The following is a 21,623-nucleotide window of genomic DNA, read 5'->3' as shown; positions in this document are numbered from 1 at the left end:
TCTGGCTATGCCAAATAAAGTTTATAATTATATATACACTCAGGGCCAAACAATTACGAATACCCCTCAGTCAAACTTCGACTCGTCCGTGCAGCACGTGTCCTGACGTAATAAACCAAATTTGCTGCTTAAAAAGCTTTCTCCTGGTCAGAAGCACCAGTTAGCGTTGCAAGTTGCCTGTTTATGGAGGGGGGGGGGGGGGAGCAAAAGATTTGAGTGATTTTGAACGCGGCATATGATTGTGGGCTCCAGAAGGGGCGATTCCAGTATTTCAGAAGCCGCTAACCTTCTTGGCTTTTATACAAATACAAATACGACGCCACAACAGGCAAAATGCCCAACGAGGTGGCTGAGAAACAACAAGTACCTCGAGTCCTCAAAGAATGACAGCTAAGCCAATAAACTTCGACCGGAAAGCGGAATAGTGAGGGAAATCGCTTGAGAACGAAAGAGGCACCAGGCGACTGGTACGCATTGTGTGCAGCAACAGAAGAGCTATAACGGAACAAATTGCAGCGCAATACAACTCAGGATCATCGCAAAGCATATCCATACGCTGTACAATAAGATTCGATCTTAAAACAAATTGGTTTTAATAACGGGCAACCAACAAGAGTCCCTTTGATTTCGCTGCAAAACCGAAGAAAGCAGCTTTTGTGGGCTACAGAACGCCGAAATTGGACACTTGATGAATGGAAAAAGGTTGTCTGGTCTGAAACGAGTCAAGATTTCTTCTTCATGACGTTAGGATCCGTGTGTGGCGCATGCAACACTAAACCATGTATCCGGCATGCCACATGACAGCTGTTCATCAAGCAGGTGGTGGCGGAATCACAATGTGGAGAGCATTTTCCTGGTGAAACAAGGACTTAGCTCTTGGTCCCTTATTCCCATTAGAAACATCCGTCAATGCCAGTGCCTACCTTCACATCATTGCCAATATTCTTCCTCAACGGTTTCAACAACTTGTAGAGTCCACGTCTAGAAGTATATCTGTTGTCATCAAAGCCAGAGGAGATCCCACACGATATAAGTGGTGAGAAGCAGAGTGCTTCTAATTTTTTGAGCACTTGGTGTGTGTGTATATAAACCAGTGTTTTTTATTTTCTCCTCAAATGAATGGTATATCAATAATCGAGATAAAAGCAAAAGGGGCTTCTACTAATTTTAGTTCTCGGAACAATTTGAAATTTGATTTTAAAATTCAATTTCCCCTCCCCCTCAAATATGATTGAAATTATTTTTTTTATAACAGAATTGGAGATCAAATTAAACCGTTGGGGACGGGGGTCATTTTGTAAAGATGTTTGTGCGTTATGTTTACACAGAAATGAAAAGCATAACTTGTTAAAATCGTCTTATAGCTGAGAAAAACACATAACAGACAACAGAGTAGTGCATAAGTAAGAAATTAATGAAAAAAAATCAATTTAGTAATTAATTAATTAATCAGTTTTTCAAAAAAATGCTTCATAACTTTGTCAGATTTTAGTGCGAGTAAATTTGTACAAATTTTGAATTTTTTTTAAAGTAATAATTATCACTATTTATATACAGTGTGAGTGGAATATCTTTCAGGGCAAAGTACACATTATTTTACTGAAAGAATAAAGCAAATATGCATTTTTATCAGATTTCATGTGAGGAAAATTTGGAAAAAGATTTGTTTTTTTTTTCGTCTGTATATTTTTAGATACATTTTTTTCTTATTATTTTGATCGAGCGATCGAGTTGATTTATCAAATGAAAAAGAATTTTCTGGAAAGATAATAAGTCCAAAAAAGCCGCTTGGCGATGGCCAAACCATCGGGTGTTTGCCACCGAATGGGAAATCGGTGCCCCGTTACTATGACGCGTGGCTCACGTGGTATCCACGCAGAGGCGCGTTCCAAGTACGTGTGCGCATGTGGCGATGATGACATTTCAAGAATAAAATAAATAAAATAACCAAAAGAAAAGAAAAAGGTCTCTCTCTTCTTTTCCTACCTCGAGAACAGCCAAGAAATTTCCAGCAAGAGGATTTTGACTGTGCCCGGCCTCCCTTATAAATACACCGGCGTCTGATAAAACAGTTTCAGATCAATTCACTGAGCACTGGACTTCAAAACCAAAGAGCGACTCGGCTTTTCTACTCTTCTCCTATTTCAGTGTTCATATTCATTCACGCTTTTATACGGTGAGTAATTTTTTTCCCTAGCATTTTCAGTAATAACTCTCTGAATATAAATAATTATTGACTTATTGTCTTTTTCTGTTTACTAATTTAGTCATTCCTCAGAAAAGCATTTATTGGTTTGATGTTTGCTTGAAATAATACCGACATCTCATATTTTCATCGTCAATCGTAGAATTTCAAACATAAAATGCACGTCATTCCAGAATGAATTGCATCTTAATTATTATAAGACTTTTATATGATACGATTTTGGTTCGCACTGGAAATAATCGTCTATTTTTACATGAAGCCCATACAGTTCAGTGTCACCTGTATAAATTACGATTAATACAGACGCATAAAACAATTCCACGAAACCTGTCTTTCGCAGGCATTGAAAAATCTTTGTCTATTTCCATCGGCTATTAATAGCCCTTAAAAAAGGGCTTGTTAAAGAGGTTTCATACAGGGCCTGTTTCTCACGTGAGCAAATGGAGCCCACAAAATTTCGGGCCCCACAAGAATGCTAAAATTAGCATCTCCTTTCGATATTGTAATTTTTTACAAAAACATTAACATATTTAATTTTTTATCATCTGGGGGGGGGGGGACACGAGCTCTACTCCATGCTCCCCCCCCCCCCACGTACTCTTCTGCCTTGCCTCAAAGAATGCTTTTTAAAGGGCTCCCGAAAAGTCGTGCTTGCCCAGCTTGGGATAGGAACGATAGAAAACAATTTGGAAGCTTGGATTAAAAACAAACAATTTACTTATTGTTTTAACAGCATCATATAGCGTTGTTCTTGGAGGCGGGTTTACGGTTTTGTCTCACCCTAGGTTATACCTCACATGCCCCCCCCCCCCACGTCAATATGCCTCTGATTCTATGTCACTCTTTTGGTCACTCACGTACTTTCACACTTCTCTATGTCAGTGCTTTTCACCCACAGAGCCACGGCCTGGTACCGGGCCCTGGCATCAGTCACACTAGGTCGTGAGCGATTCATCTCGTTTCATTTTTCCTCATTTATTTCCAATTATTCGTGTTTATGACCGGGTTTTCCATTTAAAAAAAATAATTCAAGTGGGCCACGAGCTTCCACAGGTTGAGAACCACTGCTCTAGATCACTTTTTCCGTCCCTGTCTTGTTAGGTCAATCTTTCGTCACTCCCAATACTTACACTCTCTTTCTCAAGCACTGTTTCGGTCACACAATGTTTGCACACTCTTTTTTGTCACTCGCTGATCCCTTGTACTCTTCGACACTCTTTGGGTCACTCACATACTTGCAGGCTTTCTAGGTCACTCTTTTGGGCATTTTAAATACTTGAACACTGTTTCGGTCACTCATACACAGTAGCCGGGGGTGCTGTGGGTGCTAGAGCACCTACGGCAATTTGTGGCACGGGTATGAGCACCTCGCCAGCGTGACCCAACCCGCAAGGGTAAAAGGCTTATATCCCTGGAGGGACAGAGCCTGGGCCGTGACTGGTTTGTCGGTATGAGCACCCTCAAAACTGATTAAAAAATTTAAATTTCCTATATCAGACGAGCTTCCTCACGTTCAAAACACGTTCAGACGCCCCTGACACATCTTTTAGTTATTTACGTACTTACACACTCTCTCTAGGACCCCGATAATGTGTGTGCATGGGAGTGACCTAGAGAGCAAGAAACCATATCAGAGAGCGACCAAAGGATTGACTTGGGTGTACATATTCTCCAATCACTGTTCTGATCCCTTCACTCTCAGCGTCACTCTTCAAATCACTCATTGACCTTGGACCTCGCTCTGGTTATGTCATTAACTGGCTTGGTCCCTCACTCTCTAGTCTACTTTTCGAATAACTCACTGACCTAGCAGTTAGCTATTTAGATCTTCTGGTTTACTCACGTGCTTTCACAGTATATTGGTCATTCACATGCTTACACACACACACACTGGTAGCTCACCGATGTCGTTTATTGCTTACTAGGTCACCCCCATGCATGCGCATTTTCCAATGTAACTCTTTTGATCACTCACTGACCTTACCCCTCATTCTGTGCGTCATTCTTTCAATAATGACTTACTCACCTGGCAATTCGCTCTCTTTTGGCGACTGGGTACAGTGTCTACATCAGTGGAGTAGATCACTGATCACTGTCTAGATCAGTGTCATCGGAAATGAGGGTGCTGTGGGTTTCCGAGCACCCACGGAACTTTGTAGAATGTTTCCGAGGACCTCAGAATATTTTGATTCAGAAATCGAAATTTCCGAGATGAAACTCAAGACTAGCTAGCATCCACAAGATCGAAACACTTCGGACACTTCGAAACACTTCCCCTGCTCACACACTCTCTGTCAGTCGTGTGGTCGCTCACTGATTTAGCCCCTCGCAGAAGCGGAAATATGGTTTCGCCCGTTCTCTCATTCTACATTCTACTCTAATTTTTTTAACCACTGCACTTATTCCTCAAGAAAAAAAAAAGGAAGAAAATTCACCGCCCCTCAACCATAAGCGGGTGCAGATGGAATAGCCCTTCCTCCCTCCCCCGTAAATACGCCTCTGATTATTATGTTATATTTTGTTGAAGAGCCCGTGACATTTATTTTATACAAATACAAATATAAGGCCACAACATGCAAAATGCCCAACGAAGTGGCTAAGGAAAAAGATGCCCATAACACATACTGTATGAATGTCATATATTTCAAAAACACAGCAACCCATTATAAAAACTATGTATACATTTTTATTTTATATACATGTATATACACTATTTTATTTGCTCAAGGTTCCATGGCTTCATCTCATTGTCACAAAGGGTCCTCGGCATGGCCCCCACATGGGGGGGGGGGCTGACAGGGCTCTAGCCCTGGGGCCCGGGACGGGTATCATCATTTTTTTACTTTTTCACGATATAAATTAACTACAGAAGGGGCCCGTTAAAAGTCTGACCATGGGGGCCCGCAAAAGAGCCCAGCCTAGGGACCCCGCTACAGGATGTGGGGGCCATGGTCCTCGGAGCACAAAATGTTAAAAATCCTCCTGCCTGACAGAAAAAAAGGACACGATGTTTGACTTAAACTGAACCACTTTGACACAATAATACACGATACCTATGAGGCCCGAGAAAAATTCAATAAATTCAGGGCCGGACCTTGAACCCCGCTGCCGCAGAAAACGCCAACGGAAGAGACCGATTTTCTAAATCACTAACTGAAAGGGGTGGGGGGGGGGTGACTTTTTTATCACCAAACATACGCTTGATAAACGCCCGGAACCGGCATTGACTAAAAATTTCGGTTCCTATGTAAGTATATGGTAAATTAATTTTGTTTCTAACACACATCACAGATATCTACGCAATATTGTGTGTTTCAGCACGAGTTTTGTTTTCGGTTTGTTAAGTCTCGGCCGCGTTATCTCACAATCGGTTCTCGTTCGTGGACGTGAACTGACGTAAAAACCGTCATAAATATTATCGCAATTTTCTTCTTCGTTATTACGCTGAAATAGTAAATACCTTCCTCGATATTACAGATATTTTTAGTTTCCTCTTCAATTTTTAGTATCTGGTGTGAGCTAAATTTGTATTGATTTTTGTTGATTGTTTGATTTTCTCTTTCGTCTCAGGGTTTTTAATCGATCGACCTCGAGTGCGGAGACGAAATGGACAAAGTGAATGTCATCAGCCCGAACGTGAGGTACACTGAGAAATACATCGAAGCGGATTACAGCTACGAAACGACCAGAGTTGAGGTTAAGAATGGCTCCTATGAAGTAAGATTATCACTCCTTTGTACAGTATAAGATATTGAAAATTATATAATACGGGGTGTCTCATAAGTCCTATATAGTTTAAAAATTTATAAAAATTAAAGGAATTTTAATGTATTGAATGCGGTTTGCGAAAAAGTTTTTCTCAATAGAGAAGGTTTTTTTCTTTCCTTCAAAAAAATAAAAATTAGTTCAAATTTTTTTTTTGTCGATAGAGGACACTGAAAACCAGCCCGGATGGAGTGACTGGACGTGAACCTTTCTTCAATCCCCCTCTGTGTCCGACACGTTCATCCGGTGATTCGTGACTGGAATAAAACAACTTTACTAATAGTATCCACCAATGCCAAAATCACAATGAAAAACTTATGTAAGCACCAGAAATGAGCTGTTAATCATGATCGACAAATATTTGAACTAATTTTTTTTCTGTATCAAAAACAAAACAAATCAACCTCATTGGCCATTTTTGTCACACCACGGTCATTTTATGTACACGAAGGCTAATTAGACCTACAATTTATTGGCGATTCCAAACGGCAGCATTTTTTTTATCCTCACCGCGGCTTTGGCAAGCCAGTCCCTCGATGTGGAACTACCTACGGTAAAAATATTTTTCTATGGTTATGTTGTCACCGTATCTGTTGTACCTCCACGTCAGGAAAGGAAAGTTTCGGGCAGGGGGTGAATTGGCTATCGAACTCGCGACACCTCTAAACATCCTTTGGTACTTCAGGCCAGTGGTTCTCCACCTTAGCGACCATGCAAGTATTACGGCAGCAGATTTTTAGCCATTTTTGACCCCCCGTCAGAAAAATTTCGTCAGCAGCTTAGAATATTACCCCTTAGAATGCCTGCGACCCGGTTGATCGCTTTTTTGTGGTCATACACACAAGTAATTGGAAATAAATGGGATAAATGAAACAGTAAATCACTCATGACCGGGTTTGACTAATGTCAGGGCATTGCGGTTGAGAAACGCTGCTTTAGGCGAGTACCTTATCGAACTGGGCTACCACCCTGCTTGGTCCCTCCCAAAAAAAAAATTCCCCTCTTTGTGAGAATAACTTTTTCGCAAACCGCATTCCAACAAATCAACAAAAACATACCAATTCCTTCAATTTTTATGAATTTTCAAACAATTCACGAACTTATAGGACACCTTGCATCTGTATCACTTGAACGAAGTATTTAGTTAATCCACGGATTTAAATTTTTTTCTTCTCAATTTTAGGTGACCCCAGAGAGAACCAAGATCCAGTTCCGCACAGAACGTCACGTTCCCAAATTGGGTGTCATGCTTGTCGGATGGGGTGGAAATAACGGCACCACGATTACAGGTGCTGTCCTTGCTAACACCCTGGGACTCACATGGAGGACGAAAGAAGGTATTCAGGTACGAATTTGCTGTATTATGGGCTCATTTGATATGAAGATCCACTAAAGATATTCTTGATTTGATTCGGCCTAGTGAAATGCAATCATGTGTTGCGGCCGCTGTGCGATCGTGTCGGCATCGTGCTTGACCAACGTCATCGTTAGCTACAGAAGGCGTGGGATAGACTCGTGAGGATCCAAGTTCGAACCCAGCCAACTGGGTTCAAATCCGGATCCATGGCCCCAGCCCACCCATATGGAGGGCCATGATATAGTAGTTGTCTTGTATTGTGGTTTTCACTTCGAGACGTGAATGCGAGCCGGTCTCTAATTGAAAATGTCTACAGGCCAACAGACCTTCAACATCATGAAAATAATTCATGAACATACTTCAAGCATGAAAATTCAGGTACAGTCGAATCCCGTTATAACGAACTCCAAGAGACCGGAGAAATCACTTCGTTATAACGAAATTTCGTTATAAAGGAATCCCAGGTTTTTGCATTTTATTCCTATGTAAACTTATCTGCAGGATTAGAAAAGTGTTCGTTAAAACGAGATTTTCGCTATAACGGTATTCGTTAAAACGGGATTCGACTGTATTTGCAATTTCGACATCAAAATATGAAAGACAGATGGCAGCACCAGTATAACCCCAACAACATAAATACGTATGGGCCATATACATTTAGAGCAGATGGTCGGGCATGTACCCATTCATTAGAAATTCCCAAGAGGAATGTTTACGAGTCGCGTGTACGTTTAAAAAGTAGTAATAGTCGTGCTCTCTGTATTATACAGAATTTCTTTGTTTTTTATTGCAGAAATCGAACTACTTCGGATCTCTGACTCAGTCCGCGACTGTTTGTATCGGAACGACAAGCGACGGGGAGGAAGTGTTTCTTCCCATAAAAGACCTAATGCCGATGGTAAAGCCGGAAGACATCGTATTCGGTGGATGGGATATTTCAGCCGCAAACATCGGAGATGCGATGGAACGAGCCAGAGTTTTCGATTACAACCTGCAACGGCAACTGAAACCCCTCATGGAAAAGATGAAGCCTCTACCAGCAATCTACGAGAAAGATTTCATCGCGGCTAATCAAGAAGAAAGGGCCGACAACATCTTGAAGGGCACGAGGCTGGAGCAAATGAACCAGGTAATGCCGAAATATCGTGAAAGGCTTTACGATGGAAACATTTCTGGAATTATGCATTTATTTCCATCGTACAACGCAATGTTTTAACCTAGCGTTTCACTTGTTTCCACAGATAAGAAAAGACATCTCAAACTTCAAGACGATTAATAACCTGGACAAGGTTATCGTGCTGTGGACAGCAAACACAGAGAGATTCTGTGCAGTTAAAGCTGGTCTCAACGACACTGCCGAAAACCTTCTGCAATCCATAGAAGATGACGAATCCGAGATGTCTCCTTCGACTCTGTACGCGGTTGCCAGCATTCTCGAGAAGGTGAGCACATTTAGCCCACACAACATTATTTTTCTTTCATTCAGTATTACTTTGAATATTGTAGACAATTATTTATTAACTAGTTAGTCACTTCGCATCAACGAAAAAATAACGTGTAGCAATCGGGGCCTGACTTTGGCATAGCAATCATTCTGTGTGGACTCCAATAATTAGAAGATCCTAAATTTAAACGAAATACATACGATAACTGCTCAAGCCTATATGTCTCTAAAATATAGTCCACAGCTTCCCAAATTTTTTATTTCATCACTCCCTTCCTCCAGGGCCGTTGTGAGAGTATTGTGAGCCGCCGGGCCAACTGATTTTTCTGAGGCCCTAGCTGGCAAATTCTCAAAAATTTCAACGATATCTCATTTTCGTGAGGTCCTCGGGCCCTGCACGAGTGGGCCCATGCGTTAATACGGCAGTGCTTTCTTCAGAATTTTTTTTCCTCGTCGCCCCCTACAACTGCAGCTACATAGAATCCTAAGCTATACCCGAAGCTTCTACCGCACCCCCTCAGGACCATTCCACCACCATCTAGGAGGTGATATCGCTAACCTCAGGAAACACTCCCTAATATTTCAGTCAAAAGCCTCCCTAATATTTACTTTGTTCACCGCCATCCATATGCACGAGAACTTTTTTTGGCCGACCTATAGTTTGTTCAACCGAAGGTCGATGCACTAACCACTGGGCTGCCAGTCGTCTCTACCCATTTGGTCTCCAGCCGGTCTCTCGATTTGCCCGCAGATTTTTGCGCCCGAGTGGTGCAGTGGTAAGATGCTCCGTCTACCACCATGAAGGCCACCGTCAGGTCCGTTCCTGGGGAAGAAATTAGGTAACAACTTTTTTCCATATCGAACCTAAGGTAACCACCAATAGATGGCGTCTTCATTTTACGACGCAATTTGATCTGTAGTAAATTGCTAAATTGAGATATGACCAGAATTGTGGTGGGTGTGCGGTGACATAAGCCGATCTCCCACTTGAAAAAGTGTTGTTGCAGGCAGACCTTCGACACTGCTTTACACGAAGATTCAGACATTTGCCATTTTCACTTCAAAATATGGAAGATATTTAGTAGCACCAGTAAAACACGAAACAAGAGCATAACTCTAACATAAATACGTTATTACGCATGTACATGCATAACACGTTCCGGTATACAACCAATGCGTTAGAAATTTCGCCACAGGAATGCTTACAGGGGTGCATTTACAGTCAAGTAGCTGTGCCGCTGTAGTGGTCAAGCGGTGATAGTGATGAACTCGCTTCGTGAGGACCCGGGTTCGAATCCCACCGTTGCCACAGTGATGATCAGCTGAAGTTGGTTTTCTGTGGTTCCCAAGTTCGAGGTGCATGTGTGGTTTAGTAGTAATAATATCTGATACTGTCTGTTAATTCCATGTTCTGACTTCCCTACATTGCATAGTTCTTATTTACAAAGCTTGGCAGCAAGCGTCTTACAGAGAAACATCAATTCGGCTTGGATTATATTTGTGGCAGGATAATGTTGCAAACGGAGATTTTGAAGGCTTTGATTCTGAGATTTTAAAATGATTCATATTCACACATGAAACCAGACTTCGCCCTGACATCGTTTTCATTCCGTTTGCATTTTATCTCCGTCGATTTATGGTAATTTTTGCAATGTTGGTTTAATGATTACCATTGGTTTTTCTTTCATTAGACCCAGGAGCTGTTGTAAAAGTTCACTATAGAAATCTTCCGAGTCCCAAGAAAAAATGGATTATAATTCAATTTACATTTACTACAAGAAAAATTATTTCGGTTTGCGAATGATTCGGTTTACGAACGGAGTTCGGGGGAATGAATTAAGCTCATAAAAACCGAGGGTTGACATAATTTAATTTATTTAGGGTTGTCCAGCCATTCAGATTTACAAATTACCTGCAACTGCTTTTTCTCTTCTCCTTTCCTTCCCCTGAAAAGCGACTATTATTTAAGAAACTTAGACCTATATTTTAGGAACTCAATAAGATGAGAATTATCGGGAAATTTCAACAACCTGAGATAAACCGTGTGGGTGTCGTATGTCAAAGTAGCTTTGCGGTCAAAATTACGTCGTTCTAGTGTTAATAAAGCAGGAGTAAATTTTGACTTTGCGTGTGGGGGGTAGCCCTAAATTTAAAGGATTCTCCAGATTATCTCCAGCTCACTGAGGTAAAATTTAGGATTTGCCTTTCATCCGTCTTCTCCAGTAATGTAAATAATGAAGAAAAAGAAATTCATTTTAGAATACGATCGAGTAAAAAGAATTTCTACACCATCTATTTTTTTATTTCCAGTGCTCCTACATCAACGGTTCACCTCAAAACACATTTGTGCCAGGCTGCATTGAACTAGCCGAGAAGAATAACGTTCACATTGCTGGAGACGACTTCAAGTCCGGACAAACCAAGTTCAAGTCAGTGCTTGTAGATTTCCTCGTGGGAGCTGGAATTAAGCCTGTGTCCATAGTCAGTTACAACCATTTGGGCAACAACGACGGAAAGAATTTGTCCGCACCGCAGCAGTTCAGATCCAAAGAGATATCGAAGAGCAACGTCGTCGACGACGTGGTTGCGTCCAATAGTGTTCTTTACGATAAGGGAGAGAAACCAGACCACTGCGTGAGTATACGGTTCCTTCTTTGCAATAAAACCTGTCGCCGCTTTGTGGTCGTGTGGGCATCGTGATGGACTCCGGGTTCGATTCCACATGGGGATGATCAGCCGAAGTTAGTTTTCTGCGATTCCCAACTTCGAGTCGTCATCCCCGTTGAAAAATCTTGTCACAGAAGGAAAAAAACAGTAAACCTACAACGATACAAATATTCGATCATCACACCCCACTCACAATTTGAAATATAGATGTCAGTATTGAAAATTCACCCAGAATACTAGATACCAACTCAGACTGTAAGACAGACATGTACAACTCACTCGGTAGTTAGTTGCTGCCGATGGAAATGAACTGAAATTGTGCTCGGTTTGAAAGAAAGCAAAACTCAATTTGTTCACCCTCTACATCGTGAGTGTCGGCAAGTTCATCGCCAACAATTCACCACCACGCAATTCACCGGAACGAAAATTAACCGCTAGGAAAACTTGCCGTCACGCGATTCACCGACATGATAATTCACCACTAGGAAAATTCACCGACGAACAATTTATCGACAAAGTGACATAGTGAGTGAGTGGATGAACAAATGAGCGAGTGAGTGAGTCACTCATGTGGTTACTCTCTCACTCTGTCAGTTACCCATTCACTTTGTCACTGACTCGCTCAATCTCTCGCTAATACTGTCACTAGCTCGCTTAATTACTCACTCATTAATTCGGTCATTCATCCATACACTGGTTGACTCACTCGATCATTCACTCATACGGTCACTCACTCGATCATTCACTCATACGGTCACTCACTCGATCATTCACTCATACGGTCACTCACTCGATCATTCACTCATACGGTCACTCACTCGCTCACTCACCTACTCACTTCACTAATACGGTCAATTAATTTCTCACTTGGTCACTAATACGGTCAATTAATTTCTCACTTGGTCACTACTACGGTCAATCAATTTCTCAGTTGGTCACTAATACGGTCAATCAATTTCTCACTTGGTCACTCACTCAATCGGTCATTCATCCATACACTGGTTTATTCACTCGATCATTCATACGTCACTCACTCTCTCACTCACCTACTCACTTGGTCACTCATACGGTCAATCACTCACTTGGTTACTCACTTAGTCACTCACTCAATCGCTAGCTCCTTAACCTACTCATTCCGTCACTCACTCGCTTGCTGAATCCCTCAGTCAATCACTCGCTTGCTCAACCAGTCACTCACTCTCTTTCGATGAACTATTGTCAGTGAATTTTTACAGCGGCGATTTTTCCGTCGGTAAATGTTCTTATCAGTGAATCGCGTTGCGTTGAACTGTTGTCGGTAAATTTTCCGTTCATCGTATAATGGGCAATTCCCTATATTGGACGGTTTTGTGTGAATGGAACCAGACATGTATAATCCTATAACACAGAAACACAAACTGCCCACAATACGTACTGCAACAATTTACATCTTGGGCACCTCTCGAACTTGGACAGGTTTTAATGGAATCGCAGGTGTCCAACTCAGACATGTTTTACCGTAATTTATTATATTGATGCACTATTCGTTGCGTGTAATGTTATATCGTAATTTCTTTTTAAAAACCTATTCAACTTTTCAGGTTGTTATCAAATACGTACCTTACGTGGGAGATAGTAAGAGAGCGATGGACGAGTACACCTCGGAAATAATGATGGGCGGAAAGAACACCATCGTGGTGCACAACACGTGCGAAGACTCGCTGCTGGCTTCTCCGATCATATTGGACTTGGTCATCCTGGCTGAGCTTTGCGAAAGAATATCGCTGAAAATACTCAACGGCACGCAACAGGAAGTTTTCCAACCGTTGAATTCGGTCCTGTCCGTGCTGAGCTACTTGTGCAAAGCGCCACTTGTCCCACGCGGAGCTCCGATCATCAACGCCCTTTTCAAACAGAGGTCGTGCATCGAGAACTTGCTGAGAGCGTGCCTAGGGTTGCCGCCCCAGAACCACATCGGAATGGAACACAAGTTGAGCGAACCCGCTGCCTGGTACACCGAGCAACAGGACAGGGTGGTACAGCAGACCAGTTCCGAAGCGACGACAAAATATTTGCCAAAGGTCAAGAAAGTATCCGCTTTCGTCAGCGAGGTCATGTCGTCCAACAATGGCTTCAGCAACGGGTACAAACTATGAAGCCCGTCTTTAAGTGTAACGTTTTGAACTGTCTCGTTAGATGTTGTGCATATTTTTTTTTTACCTCAGGTTTCTTATTTATAATCATTTACTTATTTTGACACGATTTATATGAAATGTAAGTCATGTTTAGCTTTAGTTTTAATGACAGTGTGTAAAGAGAAGTAAATAAATGTTTATTTTATACTTTGTGAGGTGAATCATTATTCAACTTCTCCTATTTCAAGGCTCGACGCGTTCGAATTCCCCTAATAACAATGTGTGAACTTCCACCACTAAAAATTCACTCTAAATCAGTGGATCTTAAATTTATCCTCCCAGGCCATTTTATAATACAGTCGAATCCCGTTATAACGAACGCCAAGAGACCGGAGGAATTACTTCGTTAAAACAAAATTTCGTTATAAAGGAATTCCAAGCTAAGTAGCATTGTTAATTGTTCCTAAACTTATTTGGGGGATTAGAAAAGTGTTCGTTAAAACGAGATTCGACTGTAAATTCAAACTGTGTGTGTGGTGGGCTACTTTGAAGAAAGGGGCCTCTAAAAGTGTAGCGGGAGTCATAATAATTGACAACAAAAAAGAGCAATGGGTCAGCGTTTCTCAACCTATGGGCAGGACCGTCTTAAGAGCATCATGGGCCCCCGGGCCAAATGATTTTTCTGAGGCCCTACCAGGCAAATTCTCGAAAATCACAACCAGATCTCATTTTTGGGAGGCCCCTTTTCTCTTGAGGTGCCCGGGTGGGCCCATGCCTTAAGGCGGCACTGCCTATGGGCCAAAGCAGACTTGTGATTATTTTCATTCTAATAAAATGAAGAATGTTTTAATTGATATCAGTGATATATTCTTATGGGTTCAAATATAAAAATTATACCTTCATACTTAGGGTAACCATATCTAATTGAAGAAAATACTGAAAATCGAAAATATTAAATAAATTGTAACGTCATACCCTTTGTTCGAAAAAAGCGTGTTTGTACATCACACCCTCTATGGTTCACGGATAGCGTGCGGAACCTTTATCTTGAAAAGAAAAGAGCATTCAGAGAGTATAAAAGTGGACGAGGTGACCTATCATTGTTTACTGATAAAAGAAGACTGTTGAAGAAAGCGATAAGGGATAGTAAAAAGCAAGTTGAATCTAGGTTGGCAGATAACATTGGCTCTGACCCAAAATCATTTTTTCGATACGTCAATAATGGATGTAAGGGGACAGTTGGCCCCCTCTCGATAGGAGGCTCAAAAGTAGAGAGCAATGTAGGCATGTGTAGTGCTTTCAATGACTTTTTCGCGTCGGTTTTTAATGGAGATAATGATATTCGATATACGGGTGTTGCATGGGGTAATAAAACGCTCAACGATATTCAAGTGGAAGACGTGGAGGTCCTAAATCTTCTAAGAAATGTAGGTGCAAGCAAAGCACCAGGACCAGATGATATCTATCCCAGGGTTCTCAGGGAAGGTGCTAATGAATTGTTGGGGCCAGTCGCACAGATATACAGGAGTAGTGTTGCTGAGAGTATCGTCCCGAGAGATTGGAAACTGGCTAACGTTGTTCCGATATTTAAGAAGGGTAGTAGAGAAGTGGTGTCTAATTATCGTCCAGTGAGTTTGACGAGCTCCCTCTCGAAAATTTTGGAAATTATCATCAAAAGGCAGTTTGTGAAGTGGATAGACGAGAATAATGTATTGTCGGATAATCAGCATGGGTTCAGGAAGGGGAAGTCATGTGTAACTAACCTCCTTTGCTTCTATGATTACGTGACTAAGGCTTTGGGTAAGAGCAAAAATGTCGACGTTGTTTACCTTGATTTCCAGAAGGCATTCGATCGGGTCCAACATGGCAAACTCTTGAAGCGTTTACACGAGATTGGAATAGGGGGCAACTTGCTGAATTGGATAGAATCGTGGTTAAGAGATAGGTCGCAACGAGTTATGGTGAACGGGGAATTCTCTGGTTGGACAGACGTCACAAGTGGAGTTCCTCAGGGAAGTGTCCTTGGCCCCATACTTTTTTCACTTTTTATCGACAAACTCGATCAGGGTATCGATGGAATTACTAGCAAATTCGCAGATGATGTGAAGCTAATGGGGGTAATCGGAAATGAAAGCGATAGGGAGTTGCTTCAGACCAACTTAAACAAGATTGCAGCATGGGCAAATGAATGGAGCATGACGTTTAGCGTAGATAAGTGCATGGTCGCTCATTTTGGTTCGAACAACCCACGGTTCTCTTACGAGTTGAATGGTGTCACTATCCCGGATGCAACTAGAGTCACCGATTTGGGAATTCTCATTGACGAGCGACTTAAGTTTTCTGAACATTGTTCAGCGGCTGTCAAAAAATCGAATAGAATGCTTGGTCTCATTTTCAAAAAGGTCTCTTCGCGTTCTCCTAAAGTCATTCTTCCGCTTTTTCGAGGCTTAGTTCGTCCTGGACTGGAGTATGCTGTAAGGTTTTGGAGACCATACCTACAGAGGGACATAGACTTGGTTGAAGGGGTGCAGAGAAGAGCTACGCGTGTCCTTATTGGCACACAGGGCTTGAGTTATGAAGAAAGACTTCATTTTTTGAATATGTTTACATTGGATGAACGCAGGTGTCGAGGAGATATGATCGAAGTGTTCAAAATTTTCAATGGGATGGATAGGATGGACCATGAACTTTTAGTACACCGCCAATCGACTGCTTTTACAAGGGGACACCAGTATCGATTGGTGAGGGACAATGCAAGGTTATGGTGTCGCAGGGAATTTTTCTCCAATAGGGTTGTTAATAAATGGAATAGCTTACCCTCGGAGGTAGTAAATTGTAACACAATTGACACGTTTAAAAAGAAATACGATAAACATGTTGGGGTAAATCGAGAAGCTATCCATTCTTAGAATAAGACAACCATAAGTATTCTTTATGGGCATTGTATAATATTTTATCATGTTAATTTGTGTTAATTGCATTTTTAATTGGGTTGCTGTATTTTTGAAACATATGACAACCATATTTTTATGGGCATCTTTTTATCAGCCACCTCGTTGGGCATTTTGCCTGTTGTGGCGTTGTATTTGTATTTGTATGTATTTGTAACCAAAAACTGCAATTCATGACAAATTTGCTAAAATTGCTGAAGAGTTGGGAAATAAAGGACTGCAACAAATCGCAATGAAATCTTCTGAAAATTATGAATGAGTGGAAAAGTGGACAACCGAGACTCGCAGTGAATCGAAATGCAGTTCACGGATAAAACGTTGAACATATGGCAAAATATGTAAGGTCTTAGAAGAGTATTTGTATTTTTAGCGTAATCATCATTGGATAAATTATATAAAAATGAAGATATCTTCATTTACCATGTCCCGTAAAATATGGGACGCATGGTCACCATACTCATTCCGTAAGTTTGAGGTCCGTTGAATTATCTGACGGTGGTTCCCAAACTTTATAAGTCACGGAGCACGTTTTTTGGGCTTAAAAGTTCATCGCAGAGCATCAACGTTCACAAACAAGAACGACGGAAGTCCCACTCGACCTGTGCGCAACTAACATTAAATTTAAATATGTATATTAGCCAACAATATACTAATACGTTCCGATTTGTTTGTCCCGTTTTAGAAACCGAAACTAATTTGATTTTACATAAAGGGGCTTTACACTTAAAGTTTCACTTTGTGTGAAATGGCCATGAAAGGGAACTACTGGAAAAAATGTTATGAGATACACACTTGATAATATAGTTTACAGTTACAATTTTCCGCAATAAAAATAGTTCATAACATCACCAGCGGGGAATGGCGCTGTATGCAATATTGTTAAACGAAATAAGACATGAAGACACCGGTTTAAGATGTTTTTAATCGTTTCTAAAACGTATTACAAAGCATGTTCAATGTGGCGTCCACCACACCATTTTCTGAATACAAGTTAAATCGCTTTACTGCGTTCTCAACAGTAGCTCTTAGCATATCGGGGGAATGTTACGGACATGTCGGTGTGTCGCATTTTTCAATTCCGCCAAATTGTTTTGTTATCACCATAAACAGTAGTTTTGAGGTGACCAGAAGTCACAGGGGTTGAGGTCTGGTGACCGGGGTGGCCAAGAAATGGGGAAGTGTCGGCTTATAATCGCACCATTCCCCGCTGGTGGTGAGTTTTTGAACTTTTTTTTTGTTTGCGTAGAAAATTGAATCCCATGACCTCCTGTAAACTATTACCAAGTTTGATAACATTTTGTCCAGTAGTTTTCCTTTTATGACCATTTTAAAGTGGAGCTTTAATTATAAAAACCCTGTATATAAAAAATCATGATAATTCTTCTCGCCTGTTCTTTTTCAACAGTTTGTTCATATAACTGCGGTTTCCGCAACTTTTTTTTGTGGAAGGACAGAGACAAGGTGGCAGAGGTTCTGGGATGATCTGGAGACTGATGAGTGCTGCCGGGTTAATCTGGAACCAGTGGAATGGGGCAGAAAAAAATTATGTTTTTCCCACATCATTGCCCATTCCAGATGTACCTGGAGAAGTTTAAAAAAAGACAAGCCACGACAAATATTTGTGTGGAGCAGTGGGCAGCCCACTTCATTACGCAACTGCCTGCGGGCACACAAGCCAGTTCCATGCGGTGAAACTGAGGGTAGAATTAATCGATGAGTGGTACCGTGTAATGGCGAGGGACCAACAATTATCCAAGATTCTTGGGGATCTCACGAGATTTTTTGAGAACAATCTGGAGCAAGTTCATAATAAACGAACTCCATAACAAATCCACCATTTCCCATCAGATCGAATGAGTCAACAATCGGTATCACCACCTTCCAAGAAACATTGTTACAGCACGGAGATGCAGAAGTTTTGACTGACAACGATGACGACTCGGACCTCCCCCCCCCCCCCCCCCCTGGTGGCCAGAGGTGCCTCACTAGGGCATGGGATAGAAAGTGACAGAGTTACTCAACATGTGCAGGGCGTCCATAATTAAAATACCCTACAAGCGAAACCAGTCATCAGAAAATTGTGGAATTTTGTGGAGGACTTCATGAAGTGATGGGAATTTGTTTCGGGGGGGGGGGGGGACAAATTATTTGCGCATGTCGCCATCAGAGGCTGTTTTATTAAGAAATGACACATTTAGGCAAACGATTACAATTTTAACAATTGTTACTGCAACAAAATATGTTCCACATGATGGCCATTTTTTCAGATACCATGTGAAATCTCAAGATGGTATGTTCCACAACTGACCGAAGTGTGTGCGGGGAAATGTTCAGCACGTGGGGTCAAATGCTGCCTTTATTAAATTTTATTACTCATTATTATATATAAATAATTATATATTTATATTACTATTATATTTTATTAATAAAAATTTATGCATCTCTGCTAATGTTTTAATATTCAACTGCATCAATTGATACAATTAATGATTGCTTAATATTATTAATAGCCTATCGTAGAGATTGTGCAGGTGTTTAATTTCAGCATTTTTCAACACATTTGTACACAATCCCTAAAAATGGCAACTTTTGAGCCAATGCAGTGATAAGTTGCTAAAACAGTGATTTTTTTATATATTTAATGTTTCGAGTATTTAGAAACGTGTAATTTTTCACAAATGTCTTTCAGAACAGGATCTAACTTTCAATAATTGGAAGTTTTAACACACTGAGACTGTATAGAAAGTTTATTTTTTATGCATACGACCTGTAACAAATTTCGAGATTTTAAATAACTACACGCCATTTGGAAACTTTTTGTAATTGAAAATATGTTTCTAGAGTCAATAGTTGCAGAGATATCCGCTGTGAAAACATTTTGGGATAGCCTGTGTGTGTGTGTATAGCCCAGATATTTTAATAGACAGCAATTCTTAAAGGGCACACTGCAATTTACAAGAGACGTATGTGAAGAATTCTCAAAACTGAAATTTAATCAAAGGTGTGGTTGCACCGAGCCCTGTGATTGTGGTAATAATAATTTCAGGAATTCTGAATTTTCATGGCAAATATATTAAAATATTTTCTCACTTAAGCAAAAGCATTGGTCTCAAAAAATACACTTCATACGAACTAAGAATTTATAAATGCTGATCTACGTGTGTGATATGTATGAACTTTGTCAACCTGTGCACTAACTTAGTATGCAATGTATAGAAAAAATAAGCCAATAGAAGATGAATAAAATAATCACATCAAGGATAAATATATATAAAAAAAGCTTTTTATTCTATAACATGTGTAAAAATAAAGCCACATGCAACTACTCATAAAAAATTCAGTTCATTGTAAAAAAATTATGTACTTTAAGGCATTTTCATGAAGGCATTGAAAGTTGCAAGGCAATATGTGTTTCAATAATTTACAGGAAGCAAAATAATGATAATTTTCTTCAATACAATATACTGCAGATACACAATATGTATCTATACATAGAAATACTTGAAAAAGCATCAAGATTTGAAATAATTTTAAGAATAAAAAAAAAAATTAATAAACAAAAAAAAAAAGTTTCAGAAATAAATATACGAGGTATATAAGGTACTACATAGTTGAATTCTCACAGTTGTTAAGAAACAACATATACGTACATGAATTTCTAAACAAGAACTCGAACAAATAAAAAGCAAATGTGAGTTATTCTTTTTTACACTTTAAAAATAATATTGCATTGATTCATTTATGTCCAGCTACCTATGCAGGGGGTTATAAACAGCAACTATATGGCACTAAAATTTCTAGAAAGCAAAAAAACGCCATCATTTATTTAAGGCAGAGTATTTACAGATAACTCTCTTAGGTTCCTGAGATGTACTATGCTATTAGACTGTACAATTAGCATATGCTGACATGATATAGAAAAAGCACCCTCTCTCTCTCTGTGAATGTCTCAACCTTGATCAGTTTACAAAGATACAAGCAATAACGACATTGTGGTAGCCAATGATAATTTTTTTTTCATGGATGAAGGTGACAACACACATTTTGCAAGACATTCTGATGAAAATGGTTGCAAAAAATTGTGAATTGCCCATTCTTGAAACTGTAGGATGCTCTGAATTATTTTGAACATGAAGTTTATTAAAAATAAAAAAATAGCAAATAGCAGACTGCCTGCCCTCAACCCAAATTTCACTGAACAATGAAATCAGAAACAAATATGAAAATATACAATTCCGAATGATTTTGTCCAGCTGAACACAAATATCACCATGAGCAAGTTTCATTGGCTCTTGTTTTAGAGACATAACCCTGTTAAAGGTTCAAAAGTACTTTATGAGCATTATTGTATAGTGAAAAAGTGGCAAGGACCAAAGAACTACCTCACCAGAAAAAATGGTCAACTTCGACGTAAGCTGAACACTGTTGGAAAATTGTAAGAGATGCTCCTCAAGTCCAATACACATGCAATGCAAAAATACAAAACGAAGTACATGTTAGATGCTGATGAATGAACTATATTTTCCTGTAATATGTTATGTATATTAATGCTGTGCCCCTATATATAGTCGAATCTCATTTTAATGAACACGTTATAGCCCAAAATCTCATTGCAATGAAAGGTTTTCTAATCCCTAAAAAAGTTTACATAAGGAAAATGCATTGCAAATTCCGATATTACAAAATGAAAAATTCCATTATAACGAATTCAAAACTAAGCTTCAGAAAACCAACAAAAGAGTAAAAACATTCCAAAAATGATTACGTAAAATTGCTTTCACTTGAATTAACTTGAATCGAATTAACTTGCTGTAGTACTGTTGAGTGAAGGCGGCTTGGTCTTCTATTGTTTGTGAAGAGAAATTTTAATTAATATGGTTTCGAAATGAGTGGTCTCGAAAGGAAACAGTTATTAAAGAAAAACGCTATTAAAGAAAAACTTGAGATCATTTCTGAAGTTGATGCTGGAGTAAATAAAAACAATGTAGCATTGAGATATGGCATATCTCCATCTATTCTTTCAGCATTTTTGAAAAATCGGACTGGAATTTAAAATTCAAACAGCAATCATAGAATCCCATGGAAAAAAGACTAGACTCTCCAACTTTCAAGTTGTGGA

At 40.0% G+C, this 21,623-nt stretch overlaps 1 protein-coding gene across 1 annotated transcript; it reads left to right on the top strand.

Annotated features, from left to right (window-relative positions):
- The first annotated feature begins 1,829 nt into the window (after positions 1 to 1,829).
- On the top strand, positions 1,830 to 13,760 carry Inos (Inositol-3-phosphate synthase). Its single transcript, XM_089246372.1, has 7 exons — positions 1,830 to 2,176; positions 5,777 to 5,923; positions 7,155 to 7,316; positions 8,122 to 8,457; positions 8,570 to 8,770; positions 11,083 to 11,406; positions 13,020 to 13,760. The coding sequence occupies exons 2-7, from the start codon at positions 5,813 to 5,815 to the stop codon at positions 13,572 to 13,574; spliced, it is 1,689 nt and encodes a 562-aa protein (XP_089102498.1). The 5' UTR covers positions 1,830 to 2,176; positions 5,777 to 5,812; the 3' UTR covers positions 13,575 to 13,760.
- The last annotated feature ends 7,863 nt before the right edge of the window (positions 13,761 to 21,623 follow it).

Source organism: Pholcus phalangioides, unplaced genomic scaffold (assembly GCF_987345545.1).
Source record: "Pholcus phalangioides strain wild (caught in Gottingen) unplaced genomic scaffold, Ppha-v1.0 ptg000003l_1, whole genome shotgun sequence".
Classification (NCBI taxonomy): Eukaryota; Metazoa; Arthropoda; class Arachnida; order Araneae; family Pholcidae; genus Pholcus; species Pholcus phalangioides.
The sequence above is the reverse complement of the archived record's forward strand: the minus strand, read 5'-3'. Positions and strand labels throughout refer to the sequence as shown.

Excerpts from the sequence above, each read along its gene's own strand:
- Inos (XM_089246372.1), top strand. The coding sequence starts at position 5,813 with ATGGACAAAGTGAATGTCATCAGCCCGAACGTGAGGTACACTGAGAAA. Across the intron at positions 5,924-7,154 it reads TTAAGAATGGCTCCTATGAA|GTGACCCCAGAGAGAACCAA; the intron begins GTAAGATTATCA and ends TCTCAATTTTAG. Across the intron at positions 11,407-13,019 it reads GAGAGAAACCAGACCACTGC|GTTGTTATCAAATACGTACC; the intron begins GTGAGTATACGG and ends TCAACTTTTCAG.